The sequence below is a fragment of the Ambystoma mexicanum genome, chromosome 6p (assembly GCF_040938575.1).
Source record: "Ambystoma mexicanum isolate Mex_15411 chromosome 6p, UKY_AmexF1_1, whole genome shotgun sequence".
NCBI lineage: Eukaryota > Metazoa > Chordata > Amphibia > Caudata > Ambystomatidae > Ambystoma > Ambystoma mexicanum.
In genome coordinates, this window is record NC_090935.1 from 1,190,675,659 (window position 1) to 1,190,688,766 (window position 13,108).

Below are 13,108 nucleotides of genomic sequence, written 5' to 3' on the forward strand. Positions count from 1 at the left end.
TGTGCTAGATGGAATTACCAATAATGATCTCAGACCCAAATAACCAGACAGACACAAAGAATATGGCAAAATACTACTTTATTATGAGCATATAATAACGTAGGGCAATCAGGCGAATAACAGGCAGTATTACACTCACAACCAAAATTATATTATATAAAGGTTTTATACCTCAATGTGCGTCATTTATGATGTCATCCTACGTGGCAAACTAATTTGGTTGGCATGCTTTCCAAACCTTGGACTTTCAGCTCGTTAGCAGCAGGTACACAAAACAAAACTCAGGTGCTGCAAGCTGTGTCAGACTACTCCCCGCTTTCCCAATTAGTCCATCGTCTCTCATCAGTCAGGCCCCAAGCCAAGGCTTCTCCTTTGAAGTTGACCTGAAAACCTGCTCTCTGTTCTGCGACATTCAAGGGAGTGTAAGCACACTATTATCTTTGTTTGGGCTTAATGAATAACCCTTGTTTTCAACTTCTGAATCACGTGTGAGGAGACCACAAATTTGTCCATCTCAACCTTCCATTTACTGCTATTTGATTCAATTGCGCTGGGTGTCATTGCACTTCTTGGCCTCTGGAGACTTGCTCACTCCATTTTACATAGGTTTTCTGCATCTTTGATTGTCGAATACTTACCTCTTGCAGATGTTTTCTCCTTCGCTTAATCTAAGAGTAATATGTCCCACGTACATGGCTTATCCTTTTGACTCCCCTTGTGCCTTGCAATTATTCCTTGAAATAGCATCCTTGATCCCGGGTCAATAGACTCCTCTTTATTCCTCACAAAAAGCTGTTTTACAGTGTCTCCTGCAGCCGTGATCTGTCAATGAGGTAGCTTGAATGGTTTGAATACGAGTCTGACGTCCATCTTTCCATCATGTCCGCTCTAGCCATGTAATGCGTTCCTCTGCAGCAAATTTCTATATGTCTTATCTACCTTGCGTTTCTGCGTATATACATTTATTAATCAGCAGGTTACTTTATCTTCTTTGCATATATACGATTTCCCCATATTCGGTTACATGTTTCTCTTGTTACTTCAGTTACATCTTTATTGAGTATTTGCATATCATTTCAGTGAGCGGCCTCATTACGATACCGGCGCTAAACCATGGCGCTGTTAGCACCATGGTTGGTGCCGGTATCGTAACGTGTCCGCCATGGTGAAATGGGGAAATACCACCCCATTCAGAGGTTGGCGGGGCGGTATTTCCCCATTTCCCCATGGCCCTTCCCCATTCCCATTTTTGCCCCATAGGGCATAATGGGAATGGCGAAGGCGTTAAGTACGGTACCACAAATTGCGGTACCGTACTTACCGCGAAGGTCCCTTTGCGGGTCCCTACTTTAACGGCTGGTCTAGACCAGCCGTTAAGGTCGGGTCACGCAATGGGACCTTGTAATTAGGCGCTAATGGGTTAACGGCGCCGCAGCCTTTTACGTGCCGTTAACCCATTAGCACCAGGGTCGTAATGCTGCCCAGTCTCAGTATCTCTCCTCTATGATGTCACTCTGGTCACGTCAGATTTCACTTATAGCTCTATGATGTGCAATGGGGTGTGCAGACATCCTTCCACCCTCTCAGTACCAGGGTACATTTGATACGGTTGTCTGAGTGCATATCGTCTCTCATACACTCAATGCAGTATTGGGATGATACCTGGTGTTCCACAATGGGCTTTTCTTCTATTGTTCCAGTATGACAGAGGTGAGGGGGCAGGAGCTGGTGATAACATGTCCACCTGCTCCTCTAGACTTGGATATTAAGATTATTATGTCAGCCCAAAATCTCAGTAAAGCAATAATGAAAGCAGGCTTTATTCCAACCATGTATCTACCCCAAAACATTTTAGATGCCGGCAAAATCACTATTGTATACAAAACGATCCAGGTATTCCATTATCCTATTTTGGAGTACCAGGCACTGAGTGGGTAGATGTCTTATAGTCTCCACAGTTTTTTTAATCAAGGCATTGACGACAATACCCAGCTTCAGGGGCCACATTCCATTGAGCATCCAATGTAGCTAGACAAGGTAATTGGTTGAAACGTGCCAACATAAACTGCTTCCTGAACCAGGGGTTGGGAAGCGTAAGTAGGTATGGTTGCTGTCTATCAGTAGCAGAAGTCTCTTCCACCCATTCTTGTATCGTTTTATAGCCATCTAACAACACAATGTTGTGTCAGAAGGCCCAAGGTTTTGCTTTTTTGACCAGTTACTTTAGTAAAATTGGTAAATCTACTATCCAATCTATGGACGAGTTGATTTCCGCAATAAATAAAAGACTAATGTCACTAAATCTGCCCAGAAACTTGCTATGCCGATTGCAGTTCTTTACTCATTAGTGTATAAATCGGGATTGTGACGTTTTTGTGGATCTTAAGCCACAGGGCATATCTTCTAATATTTAACATCATATGCAGAGAAGTTAATCCCAGCTCTAATCTCAACACACACACAGGTATACAGTTGGGTACCCTCAAGATTCGTCTCAGCATCGATTCTTCTAGTCGATTAAGACAATCTTTTATAATTCCAGCACATGCTTCCGATCCATAAAAGTTAGTTGCCACTACATTTTGCTTGTCAATCAGCACAAACCGACTGATGCTAAAGCTGTTATGAGTTTTAATTAACAACTTAAGTTTCCTGTTGCCTTTAAATTCAAAGAGGGACTCCCCTGATCGCCTATTTGAGAGGAGTGAACCCAAATATAAATAATTGAATGCTATTTCAAAGTTATTGGCCCTCATTACAACCCTGGCGTTAAGGGATAAACGGCGCCGTAAAAGGTGGCGGCGCCGTTAACCCCTTAACGCCTGATTACGAGGTCCCTTTGCGGGTTGGCGATTTTAATGCCTGCTTTTTGCAGGTGTTAAAATCCAACCCGCAAAGGGACCTTGGTGCTAAGTACGGTGCCGCAATTTGTGGCACCGTACTTAGCGCCTTCCCCATTTCCATTGAGCCCTATGGGGCAAAAATGGGGAAGGGCCATGGCGGCATGGGGAATTACCGCCTCGCCAACCTCGGAATGGGGCGGTAATTCCCCATTCCACCATGGCGGAGTCGGTAAATTACCGGCATGGACCATGGTTCTATTAGCACCATGGTCCAACGCCAGGGTCGTAATGAGGGCCATTGTCCTAAAGTTGCATGCTAAGCAATTGGTATAGATTCTTAGTCCCGAAGTGCACAATCCGTGCTTAATTAACATTTTGTAACAGGTCCCTCTTGCTAGATTATCTCGATAATGCTTTCATCTTTAAAACTGAATGCATGTATGTGTGTGTGTGTGTGTGTATGTTTGTCCGTCTATACAGCTCCACACCGTTGAACCCACGCCTACCAAATTTTGTATAGATTCCTCTTTTGTCTGGGACAAGATCGTAGTCTATGGTTGGATGCAAAAATCTTATATGCAAAAAAGATGTTGGATGTGTGTGTGTATGTTTGGCCGGATATACAAATCCACACTGTTGAACCCACTGCTACCATATTTAGCATGGATTCCTCATTTGTCTGGGGAAAGATTGTAGTCTATGGGCCTCATTACGACCCTGGCGGTAAGGGGTTAGCGCCAGCGTTAGCTGCGCCGACCCCTTACCGCCAATTACGAGTTCCCTTTCCGCCATGGCGGTTTTTACACCTGCTTTTAGCGGGTGTAAAAAACCATGGCGGTAAGGGAACTTGGTGTTAATTACGCCACCGTAATTTACGGTGGCGTAATTAACGCCTTCCCCACTCCCATTATGCCCTATGGGGCAAAAATGGGAATGGGGAAGGGTAAATGGGGATTGGGGATTTACCGCCCCGCCAAGGTCGGAATGGGGCGGTAAATCCCCTTACCGCCATGGCGTTAACGTAGTTAGCACCATGGCGGTAAAGTCACGGCCCTGGCGGTAACTTACCGCCAGGGTCGTAATGAGGCCCTATGTCTGGATGCAAAAGATTCACTCTGTAAAGACCCTCACTTACTGAAGGAGGCAACATTTGGAAAAGTGTCTGAAGCAAAATGTTCGATGAGTTGGTTATTCCTTTGAAATGTATTACTACTGTATACAGTTAGAAAGTGTTTATTAAAGCATTTTTAAAGGGAATTAAAAAAATAATGATCTCGCCACTCCAAATATGGGAAATGTCAAGGTTACAGTTTACTTAAATTCATTCACAAGAAGAGAGCACAATCAATCAATCTTTCTTGGACATGTTCTCAAATGTGCTGAAGCCATTGAGTGACTGAAACATGCTGCACAAAAAACGAACATCACTTGGAAAAGCTCCATCGGATCAAAGCGAAAATCAACATGAAGAGATTCTGAAACACAACAACAAACAGCAGCACGACTTGTAGACCAGAGGACAAGAGCAACTTTCTACAGGGCAAATGAGAAGCCAGAGCAAACTGAAGCAAGACTTGCTGACATGAAGACAAGAGCAACATCCTCCAGGCCACATGAGACACCAGAGCAAACTGAAGCAAGACTTGCCAACAAGAATGACAAGAGCAACATCCTCCAGGGTACATGAGACACCACTCGATCAGGACACGGGCAATGCCGGGAACCCCAGCTAGTTAATGTATACAGACAATCTGGGTATGGTTGAGTATAATTATATCTTTTGCATATGCAAGCATGTTAAGGTGCTTGTTTGCCCGTTTACGTGGAAAGTTCCGGAAGGAACACAAAGCCTCAAGCGGGTTAGCCATATATAGGTTAAATAGCAAGTGGGACAATGTGCCCTGCTTTAACCTTTCATCGGTTTTGATCAGTTTAGTGAATTTCCCTCCTTCATCCAAACAGATCCTGGCCGCCGTGCCTGTGTGTAGTTGGCAGAGCATGTGTAAGAGTCCCCCATTAAAACCCCAAATCACCAAATTGGGCCATAATTTCAAGCTGTTACCGCAGTCAAAAGCCCTGCTATAATCAATGAAGGCAACAAATAACGGTGGGCCTTTCCCATGCTTTGCCCTATCCATTAGCGCCCTAAGTATCAAATAAGGTTGAACAGTGTCTTTGAAAACCAGTTTGTGTAAAACGCGATAAGTTCCTTTCCATAACCCATTTGTTCAGGTCCCCGAGCAATATTGTAGCAACCATTTTGATATAGATGTCAAGCATAGCAAGGATTCTATAGTTTGCTGGATTATCTCTATTACCCAATTTATGTGCTGGGACCAACAAAGTGTGTTTCCAAGACCTGGGTATTTTGTTTTGGAACATAATTAAGGTAAAATATTGTTGCAATATTTTCACCCAAATATGGGGAGCCTCTTTCATGATTATTGCTGAGTTTTTAAGCCTAGTAACCAATGTTTCAATGTCATCGACCCCACATTCACTACTATCATAGGGATCAGTAGGACATTTAGAGCTCCATGTAGTTTGGGTATGGTACTTTTTCTTTCTCCAGCATGGGGTCTTACATGGATTCACATGCTCATGTATATTCCCTGTCGTCAGGCTGGGTATCCTCGGTACTATTAAAGCAGTTTTGCTTTAAAGCGAAAAATTGCTTGTTGCTTCCATAGCCTATTGATGTCACTTTGGGTCATACTGACCGAGAGAATGACACTCGTCCTCCTAAGCGCCACCCCCAGTGGCCATCTTCAGATTTTTACTGCACGTTCTCATGTTGGGAGTCCTCCTGTTTTGCTTCTCAAAATTTGATTACATTTTGCCTATTTTTGCGAGAAATCGTGTCAACTTGTTTATCGTCTTCAGGTCACGTGACTACCGGCAGCGGGGACCATGGATGCTCCAGGCCCAGGCTTGGGCCTTCTTCACACATTGCAGATGCCACAAAAAAGCCTCTTCAGGGCCTGCAAAAACTGCGGCCTAAAAAACATCTTCATCGAAGATCAGCACCTCACGTGCATCTACTGCCTGCATCCTGACCATGATGCAGATGAATGTTCTATATACCAGGGATTCTCCTCTATGACTCGGAAGGACCACCATAGGAGGTTAGTGGTGTGGATTGAGAAAGGCTTCTGACTCGGCCTCCATGCGCAGTCATGCCTCTTCCAGGGTCAGCAGACCCAAAGAGTGTGCTCCCTCTGACAAGAAGAGGTCAGGATCCTTTGAGGGCACTTCCCAGGGGAAGATACCAAAAAGGTAAAATCATACCACGCTCCAACGACTTCTTCGTCAATGGTCGCTGTGGCTGCAGGACCCAGATCGCAGCAGGGAAGCATACGACATTGTCGACAGGCATCCAGGCCAAGATCTTGTTGTTGCCATGGAGCATGTCGAGGGAGCCGTTGACAACCTCATCTATCAACGCTGTTTCCCGGTCGATGACCACCCCGTCAATGATTACCCCGTCGACTACTTCGTCTATGAAGATTAGTCTTCTGTCGACGACTTCCACCCTGTCAAGAGGCACGTCCACTACGGTCACCATTGCCACTATGATGGTTATCAGGGCGAGAGTAGCCTTACCGCCTGTGCCTCCGTCCTAATTTGCAGAGGCTGCCCAGCGGGAAGCAAAGGCGAGGGAGGTTTTCCTTCCAAGGAGCTGTCTCAGGTGGCTGGCGTGCACTTGAGAGCCTCAAGGTTGTTTCTGGTGGTTGGCGTGCATCAGAAGGCCTCCAGAGAGAAGGGAGCTCCATGAAAAGGTGGTGTGGGCAGACAAAAATAGGACATTTGCTGGACTGCGAGGAGCCGCAAACCCAAAAGTTCTTCTGGCGACCAGAGAAAAGTAAGCGCACATCTTTCCCGGTGAGTCTATGGCTTGGCAGGGACCCCAGGGTGCTCCTTTCCCGCTAGCGTGTGCAAAGCAGGTATAAGGCGAGTGAGGAACAGTCGCCTATGCGGGAGAATTGCTCAGAAAGCATTTTTGAATGCCGGACATTCGAAAAGCAGCAGAAGCAGCACTCGTGAAAGCAGTGCTAAAAGTAATCAGAATTATTTTGAATAACAAACTCATAAAAAGCAGCAAAACCAGTATATAACTAAACCAAATGACTATGGGCCTCATTACACGGAAGGCGGTAATGGTTAACGGCCACCTTTAATGGTAACGGTGACAGTTAACCATTACCGCGTTACTACGAGGTCCCTTAGCGGGTTGGTGCTTTAACTCCTGCTTTTTGCAGGCGTTAAAAACCAACCCGCTAAGGGACCTCGGAGCTAATTACGGCACCGCAAAATTGCGGTGCCGTAATTAGCACCTTCCCCATTCCCATAGAGCCCTATGGGGCAGAAATGGGAATGGGGAAGGGCAATGGCGGAAGGGGGATTTACCGCCCCACCAACCTTGGAATGGGGCGGTAAATCCCCTTTCCGCCAAGGCGGTGCCGGTAATTTACCGGCATGGTCCAGGGTGCTAACAGCACCCTGGATCACCGCCTTCCATGTAATGAGGCCCTATAGCTTTACAAGTGTGAGTCTCTCGAAGTTTTGCCCAAGCCAAGAGAAACCTAAAGTCAGACAATTACATTCCAACAAATATCAACAACAGCGAAAAGGGGATATGATAGGTAGATATGATAGGTTATTTATAACGCGCTTAAAACCCAGAGGTTTCTAAGCGCGGACCCGGGGATCCGGGTATATGACGGATATATACACGTTTGGCCCACTATTTGGTGAAAGCTTGTATAAACTCACATTGACAAGCCCAAGTTAGAAGCAGAATAAAACCCTATCCTTGTCAACATTTGGTTGCTGGTGAAGTGGGGAAATAAGAGTAGCAAAAAGGCTGCCTTTCTGGAAAATGATATTCAGAAGGAAAAAAGCATTATTTGTTTCAGAGTATTGAAGAGCGCCAATATGAACCTTGTTTCCCCTGAAGAGTTGGTAATAGTTTTGGAGTTGCAAACTAATGAACCTTGTGGGATTGTTGTGAACCTTTTGTTTGTTGACTGCAATAAAAAAAAGTACTATTAAAGTGAAGCTCTGTTTGGGCATGCGAGTATACCCTTATGGCAAACTTTGGAGGAATGTGCCCGGCATGGGAGTAAACCAGATGGAAGTTGAAAAGTGCTACAAAGAGATCCTGATAGAGTCAACATATGTTACTAAGGTTCTGAAGAAAGAATTGTGCAAAGTTATTGCTATTGAAGAAGTGGCATTTCCTGTGAATCTATCAGATGTGGCAAATCATCCTAACGAAGACATTTATTGATGCTATTTGATGAACTGAGAGACTGTCGTTTAATGAAAGGATAAACAATACAACTGTGCAAGGAAGAGGGAGAGTTTTCTATTTCTTTATTGAAACATTGGAGCATTGGAACTTTCATTGGAAGAGGTGTAATTACAAAGAACTGTGTTGGCACTCTGTGGCGAATCAGGATTACCTTATTTACTTTTATTTGAACTGTGAAGTAGAACTTTGTGGGATTGTTGTGAACCTGAAAGGATAAACAATGCAACTGTGCAAGGAAAAGGGAGAGTTTTCTATTTCTTTATTGAAACATTGGAGTATTGGAACTTTCAGTGGAAGAGGTGTAATTACAAAGAACTGTGTTGGAACTCTGTGGCGAATCAGGATTACCTTATTTACTTTTATTTGAACTGTGAAGTAGAACTCAATCCCCTCTGGGGGAAGGGGAATCCACCCAGGTTATGTGAGAGACTGTGGTTATATAACAAACGCAATCATTATTATTTGAGCTGCCATGAATTTCCTTGCTTATTTAATGTATGTATAAGTGTGAGGGACAGATATCCTTTGTTAAAGTGTTTACTTTAGTTTATTTTAGGCAGGGAAATCCTCAAAAGGGTAGGCATAGTGAGGAGTTCACCCAATCTTTGAATATAATAAAATGGCATTTGTTGGAGAACCTTCACAAAGTTGTCCATCTCACATTTCTGACCCCTAACACCACTTGCGTGAGAAGGGCAAAGTCTTCCTCATTAAAGAGGGATAGGGGTGGGAGGAACAGTTGCTGCAACCAATGTCCTCTTAAAGCACATTGATGAGAAAATAAAGCAGAGGCTGGCTCTGATGTCGCCCTTTAGAACTTCATTGACTCCCAGGTGAGAACCCTAGAGTCGTATAGTACTATCACTATCCCACCATGATCCCCAATCACCACCACCAAGAGATTTCAAACCTGTATACACCTGTAAAATACTGCAATGACTTCAATCTCTGTCTTCTGCTGTCCCCGCTTCCCACTCCATTCCCACTACTATCCAGTTTAATGTGCTAAACATTATACCATGACTAAGTAAAACACCCACAAATGGAACTGCGCCCCCTCCCCCCCCCGGCCTGTCAGCATGCACTTTGTACAGTGTTTCTTGGTGAAGCACCCTTCAATTTAATGGAATAAATACAGAACTAGACATCTCTCTCCCTGTTAAAATAAGAAGTATTCGTGTTGTTGCTGAGGCGGCTGTTATTTTTTCCTCTGCTGAAAGGACTGCCATGCGAAAGTAAATCTATTCAAATACTGAGACAGTTGCTTGATAGGCAAAGCGAGGCCCAGGTGCCTAGCAGTAGTCCTGGGATTCCTTAACTTTCCCAAGCAGTCAGTTGTCTTGGAGCCAAAATATGCTTCCTGCCTAAGGAAATATCTGTGTGTTTATTCTCCATATCTATAGGAAAACTGACATCCACATCAATGAGTGTCATTTGGTTATGGCCCCTGTTATCAAGGATCTACCAATGAAGTGCATTGTTCCATCTTTAGATGTGTTTATCAGGAATGTTCCCACCAGCAATCCTTTGAACAAAAGAACTAGTTGCATGCTTACCCACCTTCTTAGCACAAGCACCTGGAGACCATGCAAATGGTAGCGCTGAGCGGTATAAATCAACATAACATAACGTAACAACATTGATGTACATTGAGGGTAGCTTTAGTCACCCACAAGCCGATGCTGCCTGAGGTGAGCACTTTCTAAACCAAATATATTAGGTTTTGTGGACTCCTGTTCTGGAAAGTTATTTTGGAAAGCATTGTTGTGGACCTCACACTGGAGGCCTTTGCAAAAAACTCTCTGAAGTGGGGTGTGTTTCTACGAATTGAAGGTCAACTGGATGATGGCCATTGTTTTGGTGAAGGCAACTCATTAGTCTTCCTGTAAGGCCTCTATCACAAGAGAGCAAAGACTAACTGAGCATGAAGTTTCAAGTTCTCTTTTTCCCAATACAACTGCCAGTCATAGGGTGCTGGCTGAGGCGCGTTAGTGAGTCTGTGCAGATTGGTATCGGTTGTGGCAGCCTGCCCTGTACGATACAACTGTGAAATTAAAGACTTTGATTTATGCTTTTCCGCTTAGTTCGCAGCACCAAACAGGATTTTGAGGAACATTTTCAAGTGAACCCTGTGATGTGTCGTCAGTATTGCCATATAAAAGTGTGAACTCATCTCACACTGCGGGGCTTGGATCTTTGAAATGAATGCCAGCCTTAGTAGTTGGCAGACTACACTGGAGGTGTGTTCAACATGTGGACTAGAGAGGCCATCTCATCGACATTATGTCTATGACCCTAGGGTCACCACACCCTATGTAGATGACCTATCATTAAAAGCATTTTCACAAACATAATTGTCTACAAAATTGAATGATTCAGTTTTTTAAGTTCCACATCTAACTCTGATTTTACAGATAAATCAAAATGATATGTACAGACATTAAGAAGGGATTTGGATACAAAATACATCTGAATAACACAACGTCTTCAATTAGCAGAATGGCGTTCAACTTAAACAGAGCACCTGTCTTAAACAAGAGCCATCGAGCACCGACACTTACTTAATCCAACATCGCCTTCCTCTTGATCCAGCTCATTAAGGGGACGATGGTGGCAAAGGCGACTGATGAGCAGGCCAATGTGGCTGAGCAGGATGAGAGGTGGAGGCAGCCATGGCTTCTCGTAGTAAGTCATGATGTAGCGGTAGCGGTTGTACTTCCACAGCTTGTGTGAGATGGCTTTCAGATCGATGTACACATTGCTACAGAGACACAGACAAAGATAGAGTGTAATGTCTGAAGACGTGCTGATAAGGTCTCTGTCTAGCTCAACAAGAGCCCTTTAGAACACAAGAAAGTGCAGCATAAAACAGAAAAACCGGTAAAGGCATGAGTGTAATTGCACACAGGTCTTCTGCATAGCTTGACCCCAGGGCTAAGTATGCCTAGTCCAATGCAATTATATACCAAACGTTATATGCCCACTCCTTTTCTAAATCTTTTCACTATGATTGTTTATTTTATTCAGAGGCTCTGATTGGGAATGTATGTTCTGTCATGCAGACACCCCTTCCTCCTCAGTTCCATCTGTAGTGTTGTTATTGTGTATGGTCCTCATTACAACACTGGCGCTAAACCATGGCGCTATTAGCACCATGGTCGGTGCCGGTGTTGTAACGAGTCCGCCATGGTGAAATGGGGAAATACCACCCCATTCCAAGATTGGCGGGGCGGTATTTCCCCATTTCACCATGGCCCTTCCCCATTCCCATTTTTGCCCCATAGGTCTCAATGGGAATGGGGAAGGCAGCGATTACGGTACCGCAAATTGTGGTATCGTAATTGCCTGCGAGGTACCTTTGCAGGTCCCTACTTTAACGGCTGGTCCAGACCAGCAGTTCAGGTCGGGTCCCACAAAGGGACCTCGTAGTAAGGCGCTAAGTGGTTAACGGCGCCGCAGCCTTTTACGGCGCCGTTAACCACTTAGCGCCAGGGTCATAATGAGGCCATGGCCCTCATTACAATACTGGCAGTAACCCATGGCGCTATTAGCATCATGGGTGCTGCCGGTATTGTAACGAGTCTGCCAATGTTCAATGGGGAATTACCACCCCATTCCAAGGTTGGCGGGGCGGTAATTCCCCATTGAACATTGGCCCTTCCCCATTCCCATTTTTGCCCCATAGGGCATAATGGGAATGGGGAAGGCGGGAAGTACGGTACCGCAAATTACGGTACCATACTTACCTCGAGAGTCCCTTTGCGGGCCCCTACTTTAACGGCTGGTCTAGACCAGCCGTTAAGGTCGGGTCCCGCAAAGGGACCTCATAGTAAGGCGCTAAGTGGTTAACGGCACCGACACCTTTTACGGTGCCATTAACCACTTAGCGCCAGGGTCGTAATGAGGCCCCCTATATCTTAACCGTTTCTATTTGCAAACTCGGCCCTAATAAGTTGTTTTAATGATTATACAAACCTATCCATGCCCTTATGGATGGTAATATTGAGCAGATCTCATAATTCTTCATCTATTATTACTACCGAAGAGTTGGAAATACAATAATAAAGATAGTCACGCTCATGCTTTGCAATTATAACTGTGCCTTGCTTGTGACAGTGGAGACCAGGGTGAGGATAACTGACACAGTGAAGGCTGCATCACGGAGAGCATCCCTGTGAGAGTCAGGGATGCATCCCGCGTTGTGTCCACCACTCCTGCAGGATGACCCCAACAGGCAGATTCAGGAGGCGACTAGAAACGGCCTGCCCAAAGAGATTGCTGCACGTGGTTTTCCTTTTATGGTTCCTCACTCATTGGGCCTCATTACGACCCAGGCGGTAAGGGGTTTACGGCGGCGTAAACAGCGCCGACCCTTACCGCCTGATTCCGAGGTCCCTTAGCGCCACGGCGCTTTTAACACCTGCTTTTAGCAGGTGTTAAAATCCATGGCGCTAAGGGACCATGTTGTTAATTACGCCACCGTAATTCACGGTGGCGTAATTAACGCCTTCCCCACTCCCATTATGCCCTATGGGACAAAAATGGGAATGGGGAAGGGTAAATGGGGATTGGGGACTTACCGCCCCGCCGACCTCGGAATGGGGCGGTAAGTCCGCCAACCACCATGGCGTAAACGTAGTTTACGCCATGGTGGTAAAGGTACGACCCAGGCGGTAACTTACCGCCTGGGTCGTAATGAGGGCCATAGAATGTACAATGGGCCTCATTACAAGTGTGGCAGTCCAGAAATACCGGTGCCGGTTGCACCGTACCGGCAACTCTTTCCGCACAGCCACACTACGAATCCCGATGCTGGAAACTCTGTGCCTGCAAATAAGACCCACAGTGCTAACGTTGCCGGCAGCACTGTTAACGCGAACAGCGGTTGCACCCGGAGGCCGTGCCTGAAAAACGGACACAGTGATAGTAAGCGAACATGCCGAGTTCCGAC

At 45.3% G+C, this 13,108-nt stretch overlaps 1 protein-coding gene across 1 annotated transcript in view; it reads right to left on the reverse strand.

Annotated features, from left to right (window-relative positions):
• The window catches only part of TRPM6 (transient receptor potential cation channel subfamily M member 6), a 1,703,532-nt gene that overhangs the window by 551,703 nt on the left and 1,138,721 nt on the right, over positions 1-13,108 (reverse strand). The window contains exon 24 of the mRNA XM_069625828.1: positions 10,719-10,918. Coding sequence (XP_069481929.1) covers positions 10,719-10,918 — 200 coding nt within the window. The remainder of the gene's footprint in view (positions 1-10,718; positions 10,919-13,108) is intronic.